The 24,848-nt window shown below is 33.7% G+C and overlaps 1 protein-coding gene across 1 annotated transcript; it reads left to right on the top strand.

The window, feature by feature from the left end:
* The first annotated feature begins 605 nt into the window (after nucleotides 1-605).
* LOC130823910 (ethylene-responsive transcription factor ERF098-like) lies at nucleotides 606-1,924 on the top strand. The gene has a single exon (XM_057688738.1). It carries the CDS (start codon nucleotides 723-725, stop codon nucleotides 1,368-1,370), a length of 648 nt encoding a protein of 215 aa, XP_057544721.1. The 5' UTR covers nucleotides 606-722; the 3' UTR covers nucleotides 1,371-1,924.
* Nucleotides 1,925-24,848: the final 22,924 nt, after the last annotated feature.

Raw genomic sequence — 24,848 nt, 5'->3', positions numbered from 1 at the left:
CTACCTGTTATAGTAAGGGGGAAGAACATAAAAGAACGGAGGGAGTATTATTATTATTAACTTTATTATATTCTTCTTTAAATTTAATGTTTTTAAAGTGATAATAGTGTTATTAAGTGCGATTTACATTTGTTAAACAAGTTTTAGGTCCAGGTGCAAATTCGTCATTTCATTAAGGGGGTAACGATAAAATGAAAAGGATGACGAATTTTAATAATACCGAGTAAATTAACCGTGGTATATTATTAGCAGATTTTAATCGAATAATGATGTAACGTGGCGTGTGTCTGAGTATTACAACTACATAATTAGCTGTTAATAATCTGGCTTCCAAATAAAAATTAACACACGTGTGATACAAATCCTATCACTTTCCTTTTTCTTTTCATTTTCCTTTTTTTTTAAAAATTTGTTGGGTGATTAGATAATAACATAAGTATTTCTATCAATTATTTTTGACCTATTAGTGCTGTCACTTTCATTCGAGAGATTTTAATACTATTTTACTTTATTCAGCGCGGACCGGTAACCCGTGTGTGAATTGTGTTGACTAACACTATTCGTTTATATAAACCCACAGCCGTCTTCATTTAACCAATGTCCAATCCCAAAATTTCAAAAATATTTTCCAGGCTCCAGCTGATTTTCTCCTTTCCTAAAATAGAAAAAATTAATAATATCAATCCGTATAATATCCAAAAGAAGAAGAAAGAAGAACAAAAATGGAAGCAGCTACAAATTATGTCTACAGCAATGAAAGACCAGATAGTTGGCCATTAAGCCCAGAACAAGAGATGAGCATTATGGTAGCAGCTTTAAAGCACGTGATCTCCGGATGTCCAGAACCACCTGATAGTGGGTCCCAATTAGTCAACCAAGCAATCTCCACGTGGTCAACTTCAAATTCTGCCACGTATCCAACACTCCCGCCAAATGAAGATTTAAATACACAAACAAATAATGGCAGAAAAAGGAAAAGAAAATATAATAGGAATAGATTTAGAGGAGTAAGACAAAGACCATGGGGTAAATGGGCTGCTGAGATTCGAGACCCGCATCGTGCTGTTCGTGTTTGGCTTGGAACATTTGAGACTGCTGAGGAAGCTGCTAGGGAGTATGATCGGGCTGCTGTTCGGTTTCGAGGTCCACGCGCTAAGCTTAATTTTTCACTTTCGGATTATTTGCCGCAGCTCGAAGAACAACAAAAACCGGATCAACATCATAAAATTGAGCAGCAACAGAGTGTTGATCAACAAGAAGGTGAAACGTTTGTGCAAATCACCGATCGAGAAGAACTTGATGTTTGGGTTAATGGCATGATTGATGATAGTCCTCCTTCCTTCACCTTAAGCGGAGACCCACAATGGTAGTTTCCAAAAGCAAGAGTTTTACAATAATTTAGGATTTACTAGACATCTGCAGGAGTATATATTTATATAGATATATTATTACATGTATAAATTATGAAAAAGGATTGTATGTAATTATAAAATTGGTTTTTGTAAGGGATGGTTGATCTGATTTATATATAAATAGGTCAAGCAATATTAGTGGGTCTCTGTTTTTTCTTACACCTAAAAGAAGGAAATCTTTTGCGATGAAAGAGAGAATATGATCTAATTTTAATGACAAAGGGAGTACAAATTATAGTCATGATTAAGTCAAACAATTAACGCTAGGGATAAATTTGTATAGTATAATTGTTGTTCATCTTCTGATCGAGTAATCTTCTGTTAATGGCTAATTTAGCCTGCCACTAATGTATAAGTACATGTGAATATTTGAAAACAGGGTCCGCTGGTTAAATTTTGAAAACAGAGAATTCGGTGGTAACGTATCATTATAAAAATTGTTAGGTAACAGGGACTGGACTGGTGTACCAGGTAACCCGATTGCACATGACACCTTTTTTTACCCATATATAAAAAAGTTAATAAAATAAAGTTAAGTTTATTAATAAAAAATATATATTTACTATAAATAAGGCGTTAAATGAAAATTTTGCACAGAGCCATTAAATTTTCCAAGACGTCTCTGTTAGGTAACATATACTTCTTTGGATTTATTAGTTGCTACAGTTCCTATAGCAATTATTGTTCATCAACTAATCTTATTTTGTATATATTTCTCCATGCATAATGTAAAACATAGTCAAGTGATATATTGTTTGATTTATCTTAATGCGTATTTTCATAATATTAATTTTTAGAATTTTTTTCAGATGAAATTAAAAATATTAAAAATTAAAATAGTGCATTGGATAGCGTGAAAACATAAGTGTAGTAACTATTAAAAAACCAGAGTAAGTATAAAAATTTCATTTCATCGATTCCTGAACAACCGATCCTACAAACCGGGCCGAAGATTTTAGTTTGGACAGGTTTGTGGCGGTTCTTCAGAAACCAATGCCCCAAATCTTGCCAAAAGTTTTTATCTTAGTCTTACCACCCTTTTTACCATAGCATTTATACAGTGTTGCGTCACTTTAAGTCATTTCGTTTAATAACTAACGCATTTTAAAATACGTTTGTTACAAAGGTATTAAAATCAGAATCATTTTTGAGAATATACTTATTTCGACTGATGAATTGCAAAATAGTATTAAAAAAAAAAAAAAACTTAGACAAAACAAAATGATTTGTTAACAAGTATCAGCAACAAATAGCTTAGTCACTAACTAGTGTACCATTAACTCATTTGATTCAAACCTCTTTTATTAAAATCTGGAACCTTAAATCACTACTTAAAGATCTTATTTTCTTCTACACACACTTTTCTTTCCCTAAAGAACAATCTAACAATTTTCTTTTAATGAAAAATAAAACCCAACACTCAAACAATTAGGGTTGTTCAAAAAAATCCAACACCGAACCGACCCATTGATCCGTTGACCCGCAACATAAATGGCGGGTCAATTTGTTATAAATGTTGCAATCTGCGGTCGGGTATCCGACCCGTCTTAACCTGATCGGGTCATGGGCTGAAATTTAAATGATGCAGGTACCCGGTGACCCGCTTAGCTGCTGGTTGATGTACAGCCTGTACTTAATACTCATCATGTCCTTGTGTTTTTAGTTAGTTTTGGTTTTACTTTTCAATTTCACTTGGTCTTGTTCATGTTTTGTTCTTATTTGTTTTGTGTTTTGTTTTGTTCTATTTCCAACTTCAATTTTGTTTTTAATCTTTGTGAAACTGTATGATGATACACTATTATGCATGTAACTAAAGATGGTATTGCTTTAATTAATGCAGTAAAAGAGGTGGATTTAAGGACCCTTCTCACTCATTGTGCTCACTGCATACTGCTTACTTCTCAGGCAGTTGCGAGCTTGGATCTTTAGAGCTGCAAATGAGAGGGTTAAGCAAATTAGGCAACATTCTACAGCTAATGGTGATAGCATTCGTAGGCTTGCACATTATTTTCCTAATGGTTTTGAGTCGCACCTAGCTGGCACTGGTTCAATAATATCTGGCGATGTCGTTGATGCACTAATTTCATCATCAGATTTTTCTGCCCATATTTTAGTCACAAAAAGTACCACATAAATTAAAAATAAAATCAGCCCAAAATAACAAAAATAAAATCGGGTATCTGGATACCTGAAATCCAACTATCCGTATTAATTGGGTCTGAACACGCGCCTGTTAAAAAAGGTAACCAACTAACCGGATACCCGATTTTCCGAGTACCCGAAATTTTAGGTACCCGCTAATAAGCACCCCTACAAACAATAACAACACTAGCTTTGTTGGATCTCTTGAGTTTTGATGATGACTACACTTTATTTAAACAAATATGTTTTTAAGAGATTGTGTGCGGGTCGATATCCGGTCGTGATTATGATCGTTGATAGTACCTATGACTTGGTTCATGGAAATGTACGCGTCAAAAGGATCCGAAAGATGTTAGAAGAAGTATATCGCTTGGGATGTAAAATGGAGACAACAGGTCTATTGTTCCTAAGTTGGATGTTCTAACAAAACTGGAAATTGGAGAGAGCGCACTGTTCCTGAACTGGTGTCAGCTTACATCCACTGAAAATTCTGATTATTATATTAATTATTATTTTTAGTTGATGTGTTAATTAAAGTTAATTTGTTGCATTAATAAATTATTAAAGTTAATTGGCAAAATATTTTCTAAAATATCTAACGTCTGATTTTCTAAATATAAGCCTTTATTTTAGGATTTATATTTGATGAATATTGGATTTACTAAATATAGGAACAGCAGCTGAGTCTTAGCTATTATTAGCTAAAGGTAACCGTCCCTATTATTAGCTAAAGGCAACCGTATCTAAATTTAGCTAAAGTAAACCGTGGTTATTATTGGAAAAGGGAACTGCAACTAATTTTAGTATATGGGAACTGCTGCTAAAGGAAACAGTATCTATTATTAGTATCTGGAAACAGCGGTTATTATTAAGTAACCGTGGGCTTGAATTATTCAAGTTTAATACCTATTTTAGAGACTAACCGTAGATGACCTTGGATATTAAAATCAACATTATTCCCATGATTATTTTGGATAAGGAATAATGGTTGGAATATTCCTTTTTATTAGGGAAATTGACTCTATAAATAGTGGACTCAGTTGTTCTTCAAAACTTGCCTTAGTATGAGCCATTAAATCATACGTAATTTTGGGAGAATTTTTACAAGAAAATTTTGTTTTAAAAATGCCAATTAATTTATAATATTTTCTTATGCAACTTATCGATTTTATTTTTAGAGAATTTTTATCCTTTTTGTAAGGGTTTTTGAGAATATTTGTAATTAGACTCGGGTGAGTTTAAGGGGGAATTAAATAGCTTTGAGTGAAGCTATTGAGAAGTTTAGCTTTTAGTAAAGCTAAGTTTGTTGCTTTGAGTAAAGCAATTTGAGAGAGAAGAGTTGGCCTAGTTGATTCGCTTCGAGTGAAGTAAAGTGTTTATTGTAATTGTAACTAATTGCCTTAAACATAGTGGAGTATTTAGAAATCCCGAGGGGTCGTGGTTTTTCCTTCTGTTTAGGCCCAGAAGGTTTCCACGTAAAAATTGATTGTCTCTTTTATTATTTTGCTCTAAGTTTAAGCTTTATTTATTTTAATTCAATTCCGCAAAAGCAGGGAAAAAACGCTTAAACTAGTAACAACAACAATGTCAATTATGAACGAGCGAATGGAAGAAGGATATTCTACTCAAAGACCACCCATGTTTGATGGAAAATTTTACACTTATTGGAAGAATAGGATGGAGATCTTCATCAAAGCGGAAAATTATCAAGTTTGGAGAGTCATCAAAATTGGAGACTTTGAGGTAACCAATACTAACTCCAATCATGAAATTGTTCCCAAACCCATAACCGAATTTGAAAAAGAAGATTTTCAGAAGATGGAAATTAATGCCCTTGCCATAAAGCAGGTATGTTCTTCTAACTCATTTTCTGTCCATCCACCCAAATTGAGTAAAAATAAATTAATAGAGTTGCTAAAGGAGACGCAAATTAAACTTGAAAATTGTAATGATAAGTGTCTCCAATTGAAAAAGGAGCTCAAAGTAAGTAAAGACCTTGTCTCCTATATAAACACCTTTAGATCCGATGTCCAAAACAGATTTTTTGGTTTGTTGGAGCAAAATATAATTCTAAAGGAAAATATGGAGAGAATTAAAAAGAAAAAGGTTATTCTTAATATTGAGTTATCGCAATACAAATTGTTAGGCTTGAATAAGGAATTAAACGACGTATCTATTAAGAACCTGTGTACAGATTTTCAAAATCTGGACAGTAGCTTCGAATTCAACCGCTCCAACAGTGATAAAATAGAGCTTGAATTAAATTCAAGAGAAAAAGGGAAAATCAAAAGTGTTCCCAAATGGATTCAAGAAGCTAAAAGTAAAAATTCAAAACACCTAGATCACTTTAAGTATAGCAAGAAGAAAAAGGTATACGTTGATCTCCCTAGTGACAAAATCTGTTCCTTCTGTGGAGGAACTGGCCATCTGAAGGACCAGTGCACCAAAAAGGAACAGTACACTGTCTCTAACAGAAACTATGTCGATAATGTTTGGATGAAGAAAGCAGATTCTTGTAAAATCGACAAGGAACCCAAGACAGCCTGGGTTCCTGTAACTAACAATTAATTTTTTTCAGGTTCAAGTGAGGAGGAACAACTCATGGTATCTCAACAGTGGGTGTTCCAAGCACATGACGGGTGACAAATCTAAATTTCTCTCACTTGAAGCCTATGATGGGGGAACAGTAACCTTCGGTGACAATATGAAGGAAAAGTTGGAAGGTCTAGTTCCCATGGTATCGATAATGTATTTTTAGTCGAGGATTTGAAACATAACTTACTAAGCATTTCTCAATTTTGCGATAAAAGTAACTCTGTGAACTTTACTTCTGAAAGATGCATTATTTCTAGGAATGACACAGGAGACACAATTCTTGAAGGGAATCAGAAAAGGAAACACTTATGTAGTGGACCTGGACATTGTTCCCAAAACCAGTCTAACATTCTAAGCGTTATAGAAGACGACCCACTTCTTTGGCATAAGCGTCTAGGTCATGCTAGTTATACATTGATTAATACATTAAGATCAAAAAACCTAGTTAGAGGACTACCATCTATAAAATTCCTTAAGGATGAAATTTGTGATCCTTGTGCCAAAGGAAAACAAGTAAGGTCATCTTTTAAATCAAAGAATATTGTGACCACCACAAAACCACTTGAATTATTACATATGGATCTATGTGGACGTATAAGAACACAAAGCCGTAGTGGCAAAAGATATGTGTTTGTTATTGTTGATGATTATAGTAGATTTACTTGGACTTTATTTTTAGTTAGTAAAGATGAAGCATTTAATGAATTTGTTTCTTTCGCTAAAAAAAATACAAAAATCTACCAATAATCAAATTATTCACATAAGGTCAGATCATGGTAAAGAATTCGAAAATTCAAGTTTCATGAATTATTGCAATAAATATGGATTAAGTCATAATTTTTCGGCACCAAGAACACCACAACAAAATGGTGTAGTTGAAATAAAAAATAGAACCTTAGAGGAAATGGCTAGAACCATGCTAATTGCTAGTGGTTTACCTAGAAATTTTTGGGCCAAGCCTGTTAATACTGCGTGCAATATCTTGAATGGTGTATTAATAAAACCAATCACTTCAAAGACATCCTATGAATTGCTTAAAGGTGTTAAACCAAATATTTCCTATTTTCGTGTGTTTGGATGCAAATGTTTTGTTCATGTGAATGGAAAACGAAATATAGGGAAGCTTGATGAAAGAAGTGATGAAGCAGTATTTCTTGGCTACTCATCCATTGTAAGGCTTATAGAGTTTATAACAAAAGAACAATGAGCGTAGAAGAATCCGTTCACATAATTTTCGATGAAACTAACTTTTTGTCAAGTGAACAGGATACAAATAATTTTAAGATAGGTCTTGCAAATCTAGAACACAATGATGAAGAGTTGAAAGTGCAAGATCAAGGAACAGCAGGTGAACAGCCGTTTCCAGAAGAAGCAGAAACGCCTGATCATAATCTGGAACTGCCAGTTCAACAGGACCAGCAGACTGTTCCCAATCCAGTTGTTCCCACAGAAGAGCAAACTAATCTAGTAGCTGAACAGAATGACGATCAAGCTGATGAACCAGAACATACTACTGTTCCCACAAGAGAATTTGTGCCCAAACCTTGGAAATATCAAAGTTATCATCCTCTTGATTTGATTATAAGTGATTTGAATAAAGGAACACAAACTAGATCTCAAATGAGAAACTTTTGTGCACACTTTGTGTTCCTATCATCACTTGAATCCAAGAATCACGAAGAAGCTCTAAAGGATTTCGAATGGATCGTAGCCATGCAAGATGAATTGAATGAATTTGAAAGAAATAAAGTATGGCATTTAGAACCCAAACCAAAACACAAAAAGGTAATTGGTTTGAAATGGGTATTTCGGAATAAACTAGATGAGCATGGAATAATTGTAAGAAACAAAGCAAGGCTCGTGGTCAAAGAATACAATCAACAAGAAGGTATTGATTATACCGAGACATTTGCTCCGGTAGCAAAGTTAGAGGCTATCAGAATCTTAATTTCTTTTGTTGCATTCATGAACTTTAAATTATATCGAATGGATGTGAAATGTGTTTTCTTAAATGGTTTTCTTGATGAAGAAGTTTTTGTTGAACAACCTCCTGGCTTTGAAAACACCTCTTGTCTTGATCATGTCTACAAGCTTGATAAAGCTCTTTATGGCTTAAAACAAGCTCCTAGGCAATGGTATGAAAGACTATCAAAGTTTTTGATTCAAAATGACTTTGTAAGAGGCAAAATTGACAAAACCTTATGGATATTTTAGTTGTTCAAATATATGTTGATGATATTATTTTTGGTGCCACAAATGAATTGCTATGTAAAGAATTTGCCAACCTTATGAGCACTGAATTTGAAATGAGCATGATGGGAGAATTAAATTTCTTCCTTGGGTTACAAATTAAACAAACAGCTAATGGTATCTTTATTCACCAACAAAAATATATAAAAGAACTTCTTAAGAAATATGGCTTAAATAATGCTAAAACCAACAATACACCTATGGCTACAAATGTTAGATTAGATGAAGACCCAAATGGAACAAATATTGATCAAACTATGTATAGAGGCATGATTGGCTCTTTATTATATCTAACTGCTAGTAGACCCGATATTGCTTTTAGTGTTGGTTTATGTGCTAGATTTCAATCCAATCCTAAAGAATAACATCTCACTGCAGTTAAACGAATTTTAAGATATCTGAAAGGAACAGATGACTTGTCCCTATTTTACCCTAAAAGTGATGTGTATGATTTGAAAGGTTTTAGTGATGCAGATTATGCAGGAGATCTTATAAATAGAAAAAGTACGTCAGGTATGGTACAATTTCTTGGCTCATGTTTTGTGTCATGGTGTTCAAAGAAACAAAACACTGTTGCATTATCCATTGCCGAAGCTGAATACGTAGCAGCAGCAGCTTGCTGTTCCCAAATGCTTTGGATAAAACAGCAGCTAAGAGATTTTGGTATTAAGTTTGAATGTGTTCCTATTTATTGTGATAATACTAGTGCCATATGCATATCAAAAGATCCAGTGCATCATTCACGAGTAAAACACATCCACATTAGGCATCATTTTCTTAAGGATAATGTTGAAAATAAAAATATTATTGTAAAGCATGTAAACACCAACGAGAAAATAGCTGATATCATGACTAAACCGCTTCCAAGGGAAAAACATGAGAAAATGAGATTAGAACTTGGCATGATCAAGCTGCATTGAAGTGAGTGTCATATGTGATCTTTAAAGACAAAATGAAAATTGAAAAGGTCGATCAACCACAAAATCTTGATTGAAAAATCAATTGTCAAAAGGATCAGGTACGCACTATTCAAAAGTATATACTGTGAATGCTCTTATGATTGCATGTTTAATTTGATCAGACTATAGTAGCATAAAATTTTCATTTATTTTATTTTCATAAAATTTCATATTATTCAATTTATATATATTTATCCAGCAATTTCTTTTAAAATAGCGGGAGTTAAATAATCATAGTTCTTCACTAAATCCGTCTGTTTTCATTTCACACTCGATGTCCATATGCATAAATTAAATAAGGAACATGAAACACCTAAACACACGTCCCCTCACATTCATTATATACACTCTCACACGTCAAGCCCTAAATCCTTCATCTTCATTTGCAATCAACTCTCAATCCCAAAATCATCTTCATCTTCTCGCATTTTCTGCAAAATTTCACTCTACCAACTCATCAAATCGCCATGAGAACTAAGAGCCGTACACCTAAGATGAAACAACCCAAACCTTTAAGAATTATTCACCCAACTCCTTTATTAACTGCTCAAGAGTCATCCTCGAAAAAACAGTAGGACACTCCTGGTGGCTCTAAAAGGCAAGCAAGGAACAAGAGAAAAAGACCATCCACTTCAAAGAAATCATCTTCAGCAAAGAAGGCAAAAGTCGATGTTCACTTGAACGCTGAAGAAGTGTCAAAAGAAATGATGGCTGGGTTTGGACTAGACAAACAATGGTATGATTCGACCTTTTTCCCTCAGTTACACACTATATTACAGACTCAGTCTTGGGAATCTTTGATCGCAGAATATTGCTGCAATCCAATATACCTAAAACTGATGCGTGAGTTTGTCTCGAATTTTTCTCTTAACCATGGTGTTTGTTCGAGTTCTGTTAAAGAAGTTAAAATAGAGTTTAACAGTCAGAAATTGGGAGAATGGCTAGGTGTGCCCGCAAATGGATTTGATGTTTATCATGTTGGATCAAAAATAACTTTCTTTGAAATAGATGAAAAGGATGTTTGGAAAGTTTTAGGGATCACTGAAAAACGAGGGAAGGTCAGCCATAATGCACTGTCCCCTCTACACAAATTGTTGTATAACATTGCTCGTAGATTTGTTTTGCCGCGAAATTCTAAACGCAGTGAAGTAAGTCTGCGAGATGCAACCCTAATTTACTGCATGGCTAACAATATTAAAATCAATTTTCCCTCTTTAATGATCTCTCATTTAAGTGAATGTATTTCTAAAGGTTGTGTGATTGGATATTGAGGTACGCTGACTTGGATTTTCAGGAAGATGGGTGTACCACTACAAGGTCAAACCTTTCCCATGGGTCCGAATAATATGATGGGTGCCAAGTGCTTAAGTAACTTGCACCTTAAATTAAATGAGAATGGGACCCTTGAGAATGTTGTTGAAACAATCAATGTTAATTCTGACAATGAGGAGGAAACCGAAAAGGGAGAGGTTGAAGTGGAGGAACAAGAGGAGGAAGGATCTGGAAATAAGAAATAGGAGATTGTTCCTTCTTCCACTAAGAAGGCAGAAGAACATTCTGATAAGGAGAAGGAGGACATTGGTGTCAGCAAGGAGGAGGTATCTGTGCCTACTATGAAGCATCATTGCTTAACCTCAAGGAAGAGCAGAAGGCTTGCAGCCAAAGGGAAAAGACCTATAGTTGTTCTTGATGATGACTCTGTGGCTGAACCAAGTTATCCCCCCTCACCAAAGCCAACCACTCCATCATCCCATAATTTCCCATCACCACCACCATCACCAATACCAAGTTCACCACCACCTGTTCACACATCTCCACACCAAGGCTTTGACCAGACAACAGTTCCTACAGCTCCTTTACTCTCCATTCTCCTCAAACTTGATGAATTGCAGGATCCCTTCTTTAAATTTCAAGATGAAGTTCGTGTTTCCTTAGCCTCTCTAACTGACCAGATGACTCAAATGGAGGCTCGTCTGGGTGCTAAATTGGATACTGTGGAGGTGGAAACAGAATATATAGATGATGAAGCTCCTGCATCCTAATTCTTCCTGATAATCTTTAAATATCTTTTATGTGTTGTAACCATTACTTTCCTCAAACTCTTGTCTTGGTACCAGCTGGGGTACTGTTTATCTAATTCATACTATGAACTACATTTTTTTTGTGCTACTAATTGCCTGTGAAGATTAATCATTGCTGATCATGTTTGCATTCATTGGTACAGCTCTTTAATTTTTGCATCCTTATTCTCTCTTTGACTATGTAGTTAGTGCTGTGGTTTGATTGCTCCAATTCTTTTTGAATGATGTCTAAAGGGGGAATATTTGGCACAAATTTAAAGAATACTTGAGTATGCTTAGTCTATATCTACATCTATTATGTTGGACATTAGGATTAAGGTTATGATTCATGATGTAAGGCTTTTGGCTGTGTGCTGTTGATGATTGTTTATTGCTTGTTGTTGTTGTCTTAACCTTTTGTTAGTATAGTTAACCTTTTGTTGACTTTACATAGTTAACATTTCATTAACTTTACATGTTCTGATGCTTGATGCTCTGATGCTTGCTTTGATATAATCTGATCTATATGTTCAAGTGTTATGATTAAGATGAAATTCTTTTTACATGTTAAGATCATTCTGTTCTGATAAACTAATTTGTTTTCCAAGCTCTGACTTTTGAGCTCTGATTGTTTGCTCTAAATTCTACTGGAACCACTGCTTATGTTCTATGCTGAAATTCTATGCACAGGATTATTGTGTTTGGTCTTAGAGTAATTTGATTCATGATATGCTTGGTAAATTATATTTACTAAGTTAAGAAGAGTTGTTTTAATCTCTAACATGCTCTTCAATATTGGTTTTACTCTACATTGGTTTAAGTTTGTTTAAAGAGTTTGTCATCATCAAAAAGGGGGAATTTGTTGGACCTCTTGAGTTTTGATGATGACTACACTTTGTTTAAACAAATATGTTTTTAAGAGATTGTGTGCAGGTCAATATCTAGTCGTGATTATGATCGTTGATAGTACCTATGACTTGGTTCATGGAAATGTACGTGTCCAAAGGATCCGAAAGATGTTAGAAGAAGAATATCGCTTGGGATGTAAAATGGAGATAGCAGGTCTACTGTTCCTAAGTTGGATGTTCTAACAAAACTGGAAATTGGAGACAGCGCACTGTTTCTGAATTGGAGTCAACTTACATCCACTGAAAATTTTGATTATTATATTAATTATTATTTTTAGTTGATGTGTTAATTAAAGTTAATTTGTTGCATTAATAAATTATTAAAGTTAATTGGCAAAATATTTTCTAAAATATCTAACGTGTGATTTTCTAAATATAAGCCTTTATTATAGGATCTATATTTAATGAATATTGGATTTACTAAATATAGGAACAACAGCTGAGTCTTAGCTATTATTAGCTAAAGGTAACCATCCCTAATATTAGTAATAGGTAACCGTCCTTATTATTAGCTAAAGGCAACCGTATCTAAATTTAGTTAAAGTAAACTGTGCTTATTATTGGAAAAGGGAACTGCAGCTAATTTTAGTATATGGGAACTGCTGCTAAAGGAAACAGTATCTATTATAAGTATTTGAGAACAACGGTTATTATTAAGTAACCGTGGGCTTGAATTTGTCAAATTTAATACCTATTTTAGAGACTAACTGTAGATGACCTTGGATATTAAAATCCACATTATTCCCATGATTATTTTAGATAAGGAATAATGGTTGGAATATTCCTTTTTATTAGGGAAATTGACTCTATAAATAGTGGACTCGGTTGTTCTTCAAAACTTGCCTTAGTATGAGCCATTAAATCATACGTAATTTTGGGAGAATTTTTTCAAGAAAATTTTTTTAAAAAAATGCCAATTAATTTATAATATTTTCTTGTACAACTTATTGATTTTATTTTTAGAGAATTTTTATCCTTTTTGTAAGGGTTTTTGAGAATATTTGTAATTAGACTCGGGTGAGTTTAAGGGGGAATTAAATAGCTTTGAGTGAAGCTATTGAGGAGTTTAGCTTTTAGTAAAGCTAAGTTTGTTGCTTTGAGTAAAGCAATTTGAGAGAGAAGAGTTGGCCTAGTTGATTAGCTTCGAGTGAAGTAAGGTGTTTATTCTAATTGTAACTAATTGCCTTAAACATAGTGGAGTATTTAGAAATCCCGAGGGGTCGTGGTTTTTCCTTCTGTTTAGGCCCAGAAGGTTTCCACGTAAAAATCATTTGTCTCTTTTATTATTTTGCTCTAAGTTTAAGCTTTATTTATTTTAATTCAATTCCGCAAAAACAAGGCAAAAACGCTTAAACTAGTAACAACAACAATTCACCTCCACCCCCTCTTGTTGCAGTTTTCGTTCCTAATTCAGTCTCCAAGCTTTAATATGTGTTACACAGAGGGTTTTCTAAAGTAAATCTTACTTAATACAATAAAAACTTTTTATACTTGAGTAGTAATATGTAAAACAAGGAAGAGAGCTTGTATAATTAAAAATTTTTTGTAGCTATCAAAATAAAGTTGTATTATATGAGGTAAAAAGCCACAAAGATCTAGTTGTAGAGTTGTCTTTAACTCAACGGTTGTATCTAAAGCTTGAATGAAATTCAAATGTTACAACCATGTCCTAGTAGGGACTTGGTAAACCTGGGTAAATAAGACATTATTCAAATTTTGATATCATTAGCTAGTACTTTTCTGCATAAATGTTAATTTTAAATACAAATAGTAATTTAAAACGCTTATGAAATTATTCAGTCATTAACATTATATAAGAATAGAAAAGATAGTATAGAGAACTAATTCAAACTTCTAAAATTCAGAGAACACTAATTCAAAATTTCTCTAACCAACTTTCTGCTTTTCAGTAATTTATAATTTACTAAATAGGCACATATTAGACATAAAATTATTAATTAGTTATTTTATGCAATATTAAATAAATTACCCAAGATAATTTATTTAATAACTTACCGTAACAAAAGATATGTAATTATTATAATAAAATGATCAAAATCACTTTACAGAAATATTAAAACTTCTATTTAATATAAGGTTGAATTTCATCGTTCACCCTTGTATAAGTCTAAACAATAGTGGAAAAAGTTTAGCTAAAGTGCATGATGCTCACTACTTGTGTCTATATTTTTCATTACATTTCAAAGAATAAGTGTTGGCATAAGTACTTACATAATATGCGTCATTAACATATGTTACAAAATTCAATTTCCTTCTCAAAAACAAACAATAGCACGGCTACATGGTATGTCTAACAAACTCCACTTATAGCAAGTGCGCTTCCTATTTTATCGATTCACCCCATATGAGTCATTATCTTCATCTACCTCAAAGTCATACACATCAACGAGTATTACCCTTGCATGATGACATTCTTACTCTTATTTCTGAATTATTTTTAGTATAGAAGACATCAGAACATTGTCAAATCTACTTAAGCCTTTCCTTTTTGCAATGCCTATTTGCAATACATATTTTATTATCCTTTCCATCAATGCAATGATAGGCTTTCCCCTAGCTTCTCTTAACAAATTGTTAATTGGTTCACAACTATTGTTAAGAAACTTACCAAACATACTTTTGGTTGAAAATACATATCTACACTAATAAGTAATAGGGAAAGCAAATAAGTAGTCATAAACCTCAATTGATATTTCTTTAATTGCATTCATTGTTGAAAGTACTTCACATGTGAGGAAAATACAACATTAATAAAGTAGTGTGTTATGGACATGTATATAATGTTTTGCGGGTAATCATCCTACTAACATATGGTTTTGGAAAAGACTGAACCTCATCAAGTATGTAATCAAATCAATACTTATTACTCGTAGGTTTGTGGACCCAAGCCTATGGATGTCGCATGGACGTGGATATGTCCACACGAGTGGGCCCATAGAGATATTATGTGAATAATTGTCATAACCTAACATGATATCCTTGCTAATAGTTTCAATCAACTAGAAACCAAAAGAACTTCTCGGAATCTATAAATAAACAATGTGATCAACAATATATTTAGAGGGATGTTGACTTATATATAAGATTAATGGGCTACTCCTCCATTACAACTTGATCTTAGGAAACCTCATCGTGCTTGTGTGTACTCAACTCTACTTTTGTGGAGGTCTTGTTATCTTTAAACCCATGACAAATTTACCTTTCATATGATGTTGGAAATTATGTTGAATACAATGCAAAACAAATGTATTACTTTATGTATATACAAGACAATGACCAATAAACTTGAAGTCTTCCAAACTAAATGGCTAGAGATCTCTCTCATGAATTACTTCTTAAAGTTAGCTCAAATTTCTCGAACAAAGTTTGAGTTTTGCTTGTGGAACAACATAGTTGAATGTTTTTTAAGAACCCTATAAAAGAATGAACTTATGAGCACTAATCTTTTTATTCATAATCATATAAATTTGTTTCTAAAAAGAAAAAAGTTTAGTATCTTTTCTCTCATTCATGTAAGAGATTTTAGGTTCCAAATATGCCACAATACTAACCACTAATTTTATGTCATCAACTAACAAATCTAAGAACAAATTCCATCTATGTTAACTATTTGTTTTAACCACAACCTAAGAAACAATGAATATGTTTCTTTTTCAATCCTTATCTATTGCAGTGTGAAGAACCAATAAGAGTGAAGGAATACTCTATAGAGGGGTTTAATATAGTATGAGAACTTTTCGCTGATAACAAGTCATGCCTTGACAAGGTAAGTCAGACCTTGAAACTAAATATTGTAGATGGTTTGTGGAATAAGTTTGAGACTTTTTTTGAGCAATAGATAAAAATAGAATGTTAAGATGTAAAAATAAAGAACACAGAGATTTAAAGAGTTCAATCTTTTAAAAGACCTAATCACTACCTTTTGAGCTTTTCCTTAGCTCTTAGTATTTTGGTAATTACCCTTTATTTGCTTTCCCCTTATATTTCTAGATACAAGCGTTAAAAGGTCACACTTATCTTCTAACAGCTCCCCCTAACTCTAATTCTAGTCAACAAAAGATAATTCTCTTCCACTATTCTTTCTTACAATCAATCGAATATTACAACTTATGATCAAAATAAATTACTTTGATAAAATTATTAGGCACCTAAGAAGGTTAACTTGAATGTAGAAATTAAGAGTAATTCATGAGATTGGATTCTTAGAAACTTCAAAGACTTTGCGTATTCAGAATGTATTTGATGGTTCTTGGATCATTGTCCTTTATAGCTTCGTTCTTTAGATTAAATACTATTTGATGCTTTTTGTCCTTAACGGTAACTTAGCTTAACTGGATCTGTCGAGGCCTTGAAATCGCTATTGCATCTTTGCATTCAAGGGAACTGTCCTACGATAAAACTTGCTAGTATAAAACAATATAGAGTAGTAGAAAATCGAATATTAATGAATAAAAACAAAGTATGCTTAGAATAATCGAATCGATTTTTTGGTAGGTATATATTAATTATCTCTGTACCGAGGATTTTCCTTTGGATATATGCAGGGATTTTACTATTTGGAGGGGCTATGACTGTTAACCTTTTAAGGTCTGGGTAATGAAGAAGAGGGTTAAGGGGATAGTTTAAGTTTTAGAGTAGTGTGAGGATAAATGATGAAGTTACATGGGTAGGGGTTAAATGAAGCATAAGGGAGACAGTTTAGGAAGGGTAATAACGATGTGTGTAAGGTGATGTTATGGAGAGGGAAAGAGTGACAGTTTGGTAATGGTATGATGGGACGGTTATGGGATGGAAGTATTTGGTTAGGGATTCTCCTTGGCATGTTATAACTGGTTTCCAGCACGTCGTTAATACTAAGAACTAAGTTATACAAACAATATTTATAAAACACCCTAACACAACTACGGGTGGAGTAGAGGTAAATCAGGGATCGAACCACGAGGACAAGGCAAGCAAGACTAAGGACTTGATGCAAGGAGATTGAAGGGTGAAAGGGTGTATGGACTAAACTACGAAAGCAATAAACAAGCAAATATAAAGGTGACGAGAAACGATAAAAGACAAACGGGGATGTCAAGGATTCACCCTAGGTCTGTTTCTATGGTCTCATAGAAAGCTAGGTCAAAGGAGATGGAACGGTAATCGATCGAGACACTCTAGATAGCGAGGGGAAGTTTGTAACCCTATAAGCCACACGAACGACCCATAATCGCCCTATATCTCTTAAAGAGTGGCAGGACAAGATCCGAATCAAATATCAATCACTCAATCAACAAAAACCTCAACCGTAACCTAACACATGAAGAACAAACACCAAACCTTCACCAAACCACAACCCTTAGGGGAACTACTCACACATGATGGAAACAACTAACATAAAGCAAGTAAATGAAAACATGATTGAAAGCATAAAGAGCAAGAGATAAATAAACCAACAAGAAACAAAAGAGAAACCAATAATTGATGGCAAGCAACAATAGAAAACAAGTAATGAAGAATAAGAAAGCAATAAATGAAGCAACTACTCAACTAAATGTAAAGAAAGAATTAAAGAATAATAAATGAAAGTATTGAAAGACAAGAAAGCAATAAAGGAAGAAATAAACTTACATAAACTAAAGCTTTACAGAAATGAACAAAAGGAATCAAAAGATACAAGCTTGAATGTAAATGAAAGCAATAAATCTACACTAAGGTATAAAATGAAAGATGAAAGCAATAAAGATTGATGTTCTAAGTTGAGAAGAAGTCTCTCAAAGTAGGCAAAAGGGTCACATTCAGAATAGTGGGTATTTATAGCCTAGGAACAAAGGGGAATAAAAGCCCAAAATAACCCACGCAGAACGGCTTGCGAAGAAAACAACACGTGTAGCTTTTAGTGCCCATTTGGCTGAATGGGAGGGGTGGGCAATTCGGCTGAATGAAGAGCAATTCACCCAAATGGGCTTGGTTTGGGGTTTTCAGCAAGTTCAAGCGTGATTCTTTAGTCCTTGAAGTCCATTCGCCCAAACCAGTAGTACTCGACTGAATGAGCTTTGATTCGGCCTTTCTAGTATATTTGAGGAACTTGTGTCGAGCATAGATTACCCATTCGATCGAATGAGTGCAAGGTTCGGCCGAATTGGCCTTAATTCCTTGCAATGAGTGTCTTCGAAGTATCTCAAGGTTTTCGAACTTTGTGGGGCTCGAATGAATGACTTGAATGCGTGCTTGAGCTTCGATACGCGTGTATCCTCTTCGATTACAGTGTCTAAGCCTCGAACTCGTGCTACTTGATCTTGAAATCTCCGAAACTACCTGAAACGACCTTAAAACACCTCGGGGACAAGAACAAGGTAAGATCGAGCGAAATATGTATAAAACTAATGTAACATAGCAAGACTAGACACTAAAATAGGGACATAAATGTGTTCTAAATCTCTTAATTGTTGAGACATCCATAGAATTTGAGCACAACATGCAGATGCGGTAATATATTCAGCTTCCGCTGATGATAAGACCACCGAGTATTGTTTCTTTAATTGCTAAGAAATACGTGAGGATCCAAGAAGTTGAAAATTTCATGAATTACTCCTTCTATCAACTTCATTACCATTAAAATAAGAATCTCAATATCCAACTGACAAGAAATCACCGTGATTGGGATACCAAAGACCAAGGTTCGAATCCTATTTAGATTCTCTTCACCATTATAAGGTGAGATTCTTTAACTTTGCTTGAAACTGTGCACAAACACCAACACTAAACATAATATCAGATCTACTAGTTGTTAATAAAGTAATGAGCCGATCATACCTGGACATAGCATGAAGAATTGATGAGTGTCTTCTGTGGTTTGACTTCCAAAAGCTTTGTTTTTAAGAGAGTTTATTTCAAGAGTTGAATTCTCCTCATAAGAAGGCTTAGGAATATATCTTTTACAACTTCGTTAGGTCCATTAAAAAGATTATCTATGGTTACCTTAATAAGAGTTTTTGAATCCTTTGTAGAGTTTTCATGTGCTATGAGACAAAGATTATCATTATCATTTTTCAACTCACTGGAGGAATCCGAATCACACCAAGTGGCAAGCATAGTGTTCTTTTTGTTATGCCTTTTGTCATCCTTTCTTTTGAAGTCTTTTTTTTTTCTCTTCCCTTTTTATCTTCCTTTTTTTTCTTGGGGAAATCTCTCAGGAGTGAAATGTTGCACCACATTGAAAGCATGTTAGAACATTATATTTAGAAGGGATAGATTGCTTACCTCGAGGGAATCTAGAAGATCGTAGATATTTGTCTTGAAGTTCCTCCTCATTTTTAATATTTGAGAAAGACTGCAAGCAACTAGGACAAAGGAATCATCATCATCTTTACTGTCTTCTTCGGATGAGGAGGGTTCTTCCACCTTCTTGCCCTTGAAAGACATGTTCTTAACTTTAGAAGGTAGCTCTCCATCATCTTTTTTCTTGAATGGTAGGTTCATGAGTGAAAAGTTTGCCAAGGAGATCGTCATGGGGAAGCTTTTCAAATCCTATGCTTCCGCTATGGTCGTCACATTTGGTCCCCATTTACCCTTTGGAGACATCTTAGAATCTTTCGGTATTTTTCTTCCTTTGTAAACGAATGAAGATTATTTACTATGAGTTTGAACTAAGTGAACTTCTCCCTGATAGATTCATTAGGAGCCATCTTGAACAATTCATACTTGTGGAGAAAGATGCTAATATTGGTTTTCTCAACTTGACTAGTGCCCTCATAAGTAACAATAAGTTTATTCCAAATTTCTTGAGCAGAAGTACAAGAGGAAATTCTTTCAAATTCATCTCCATTCAAACTACATTAAAGAAGGTTTATGGCTTTTTTGTTTTGGTTATGAGTTCAAGATCGAATTGAGTATAATCATTTTAACATTTCGGGATCCTAAACATCATCTCTTTCAATCATAGGCTGTGTAGGACTTTTTTTTTTTAAATAACCCAAATTTCAATATGTTGATTATTAATGAACATTGTCATAAGAGAACGCCAATGGGTAAAGTTATTTCCACAGAAAATAAAAGGACAGTTAGAAGCACGTCCTTGAGCAAAACCACCATCACCTTGTGGATCCATAATGAAATACCTCACTGATGGTTAGATCAAGATTTTGTGAGCTACGTTCTAACACCAATTGAAGAATCAATAAGGGTGATAGAATACTCTAGAAGGGGGGTGAATAAAGTATGTAGAAACTGTTAGAGATGGTGAACGACAACAAGAAGGGGGGTAAATTGTTGTTTTAATAAGTTTAAGTATTTTTGCCTATTTTTGCGGAATTAGATTGCGGAATTAAAACTTAAACTTAATACAAAAAATTAAAAGAGACAACACAATTTTACGTGGAAACCTTCTAGGCCTAAATAGAAGGAAAAACTACGGCCTATCGGGTTTTCAAAACTCTCCAATATGTTTTAGGCAATTATTTACAATTACATAAAACAAATACACAAAACTAGGCCAACTTCTCTTTCTCTTTCTCTTGCTTCATTCGAAGCTTCTCCAATTCTCTAGCTTCACTCAAAGTTCTCTAATTCTCTAGCTTCACTCGAAGCTCTCTAATTCTCTAGCTTTACTCGAAGCTATCTAATTCTCCCCTTAACTAACCCAAGTCTAGTTATAACAATTCTCTCAAAAACCCTTTACAAAGGATACATTCCTAAAGATAAAATTAAAGAGTTGCACAAGAAAATATTATAAATTAATTGGCAATTTTGGAACAAAAATATTTCTTGTTAATTTTAATCTTTCACATATGGATTCTCTAAGTTATACGCATAACCATTGAAAAATAATCAAGTCCCCTTTATATAGGAGTTTATGTATCTAGTAAAAAGAAAATAACTACCCATTATATCCTTATTTCTTAGATTAAGGAGAATTAAGTGGAACTTAAATCTTAAGAGTAAAAACCCACAGTTAATTCCTTATTCTTATTCTTATAACAAAAGAGAACTAAGTGGAAGTTTTAACTTTCAAGTAAAGAAGGCATGGTTTAAATTTTCTAAGAATAGGCAAAGTAGTTTTTTCTTAATTAGATCCAAAACATAAGCCAATTTATGTGGAGAAAAATAAGGAGAGATATTTTCCACTCTTAGAAAGTGTACATTTTAATTTTTAAGGTGGTTATAAAAATATTTTGCCAATTATCTTATTAAATAAAAAGTGCAACAAATTAATTTTAACTAATACATCAACTAAAAAATCAGAAATTATATTTAATAGAATTTTCCAGCTGTAATAGAATTTTCCAGCTGACGTAAATTCACCAGACTCCAATCTTGGCAACAAAGCATTGTCTCCATCTACCAGTAACGTCAGATCATCAAACTTGGGAACAGTAGACCTCCTGTCTACATTTGACATCCTAAGCGATTTTCCTTATTTAACTTCCTTGGATACTTTTGACATGTACAACGTTCATAGACAAAGTCATAGGCACTATCAACGATCTCTATCAAGACCGGATATCAACCTGCATACAATCTCTAAAATACATTTGTTTATATAAAGTGTAGTCATCATCAAAACCTAAGAGAGCCAACAGAGTATGACAACTCTTCGCTGATAACAAGTCAAGGCCTTGACAAGATAAGTCAGGACCTTGAAACTAAAACCAAAAGATGTTTTACGGAATAAGTTTGGGACATGTCTTGAGCAATAGATAAATGCAGAATGTAAAGATGCGAAAATAAAGAACACAAAGATGTAAAGAGTTTAGTCCTTTTAAGGACCTAATCTCTACCTTTGTGGTTTTCCCTAGCTCTTAGAATTTTGGAAAATACTCTTCATTCACTTTCCTCTTATATATCTAGATACAAGATTTAAAGGAATTTCACAGTTATCTTCTTACAACTCCTGATAGCCACAACTAGAAAACAAGAAACTCTAATCCTAGTGAACTAAATATATTTCTCTTCTACTTTTCTTTCTTACAATCAATTGAATATCACAACTTATGAATAAAAGAAATTACTCATATAAAATTACAAGACTCCTATGAAGCTTAACTTGAATGTAGAGCTTGAGAGTAATTCTTGAGATTAGATTCGTAAAATTTTGAAAGACTTTGTGTATTCCATTTGAAGTTGGTTCTTGGTTCATTGTCTTTCATAGCTTCATTCTTCAGATCAAATACCATTTAAAGCTTCAAATTTTTGAACGGTAACTTGCCTTAACTGGATCTATTGAGGCCTTGAAATTGCTACTATTTCTTTGTATCCAATGCAACTTTCCTATAAAAAACTTGTTAGTATAAAATTATATAGAGCAGTAGGAAATCATAATATTACCTTAGAATAAAAATAATAATTGCTTAGAACAATCAAATTGGTTTTTATGCAGGTATATATTGATTATCTCTTTATACATGGAAACTTAGAAAATGAAATCAATTCCAATATTTTGTCATATATTGTGAGATCCTACCTAACTAGAATAGATAGAAATCACACCTTTGATATCTTTTAGTACCTGTTGGGATGTTGTCGAATAAGGCAACAAATATGTTTGCCAAAATATAGCAAACGACTATAAAGTAAATTCTTTAATGAGTTATGTTTTCATGTTATAAAAACATACAAACCACATGGAATTTATATCATGTCCTTGATCAATAAAAAGCAAGTAATATTGTGTTCTATAATAACATATAAAACGATGATCAATCAAGGGTTCAAGTAAACACAGTGGGTAATATTTAATAATATGTACCACATCAACCTCAATGATAAGTCTACACTACAGGTGCTTATGGATGGCTAGAAAATCAGACACCTCTAAAAACCTACCTATAGAACTGAAATTTCAAAACCATGCCTGCCTTAGTGAGCTTACTTTCAATATATATGTATTCACTTTGAATGGTATGTTTTCTAAAATCCTTTTGAAAAACATTCATCATCATCATCATCAAACTAATATTCCGTCTATAAAAAGGGTTTGGGTGAGGAAAGATGACAGAAACTCCTTACTCACCCCCCCCCCCCCCCCCCCCCCCCCTTCAAAGAGAGGACTAGCGAAATCCGATCAATTTTACCCCAAAAAAGGATAGAGCCCTACATAAAGAGGAGTTAGGGTGACATGATTGCCTTAAAAGTAAAGCTACTTGTAGACAAACAACAACATATGTAGAAAACCTATTTTGAGACAATATAATAAATATGATGATTAATTAGAAAAAATACGCGGGTAACCAGCAACTAGACATTGGGGAAAGTAAGGCAAATAATGCAATTGTTAATGGTCCGAAATACGAATCTAATGTTATTGCCTTTCCTTAGCCTTAAAGTCAAGATATAGAGTGAATACTGGATATTGTTTTTTCTGTTTGATCATTAGATCCATCGAAGTTGTCCAATTCAACATCAGTGTCAACTAACTCATTATCACTGTCACTATAAAATGGTCTTATCATCTACATCAATAAACTCTATATTAAAGGAAGCTTAGATTCTAATTGTATCTTCCCCATAAATCCTTTATGCTTATTCTTCAAATCCAAAATCTACGTTCTTAGCAAATAGTAAACATCATTTCCATCTTCACAAGCACTATCACGTAGTTTAAAATCCCTATTATCATTCTCTCTCTCTCTCTCTCTCTCTCTCTCTCTCTCTCTCTCTCTCTCTCTCTCCCCTCTCTCACATTTGAACTTCATTTGCATCTTATAAGTCTCTTAGCACTATCTTAGAAGAAGAAGAAGGTATATGTTAGAGGGGTGCTAAAACATATGTGGATATTTCAAGTCATGGAACAAGCTCCGACTTAACACGCTATTCAAAATTAAACACAAGCCAATAAACTGAAGATACTCATCCCACAACTGAGACAGACCAAGGCCAATATAGTTCTTGTTTTGTAATGATGCATGGATTAAGTATAAAGGGTGTGAGGACCCTCTTGAGCAAACTAGAGCGGAATGAGACCAATAAATAGAACCAGCTCCAAGGGCGAGCACTTACATACGAGTTGTAATTAGGCGATCGATACGGATCATGGGTAGAATTTATAATTCGTGGAATCGTGCAATGATACTAAGCTCAAGAATTAATGTGGTAGGATCATAACACGATCCTAGAATCCAACGATTTGATCCTTCTATCCAATATTCTGATCCTACAAGGGTAGTTTCAATCTGTTGTATATTCTATTGCACTTATGTATAAATATATATATCTAAAATAGTAATATTTAAAATTGATAGGAGGTCAAATACTCTCTAGAGGGGGGATGAATAGAGATATGGCCGTTTAAAATTTTTTTGTGTGGAAGGTTGTCTCAAGAGATTGAATGACCTTTCAAAAACTATTTTCTGGGACAGTTTTAGGTCGAGTAATAAAACTATAACGTATGTGCGGAAAATAAACTTAAACAATAACACATGATATGTTAACGAGGTTCGGTTCTAAACAACATACTCCCCGCCTATGGGTTCTCTTTCAACTCGTAGGATTTCAACACCTTTTATTAATCGACTTTAAGAAAAA

The sequence above is a fragment of the Amaranthus tricolor genome, chromosome 9 (genome assembly GCF_026212465.1).
Source record: "Amaranthus tricolor cultivar Red isolate AtriRed21 chromosome 9, ASM2621246v1, whole genome shotgun sequence".
NCBI classification, from domain to species: domain Eukaryota; kingdom Viridiplantae; phylum Streptophyta; class Magnoliopsida; order Caryophyllales; family Amaranthaceae; genus Amaranthus; species Amaranthus tricolor.
This window is presented reverse-complemented; position numbering and strand designations above follow the sequence as displayed.

Bases quoted from the DNA above. Each gene is read 5' to 3' on its own strand.
- LOC130823910 (XM_057688738.1), top strand. From the start codon at position 723: ATGGAAGCAGCTACAAATTATGTCTACAGCAATGAAAGACCAGATAGT.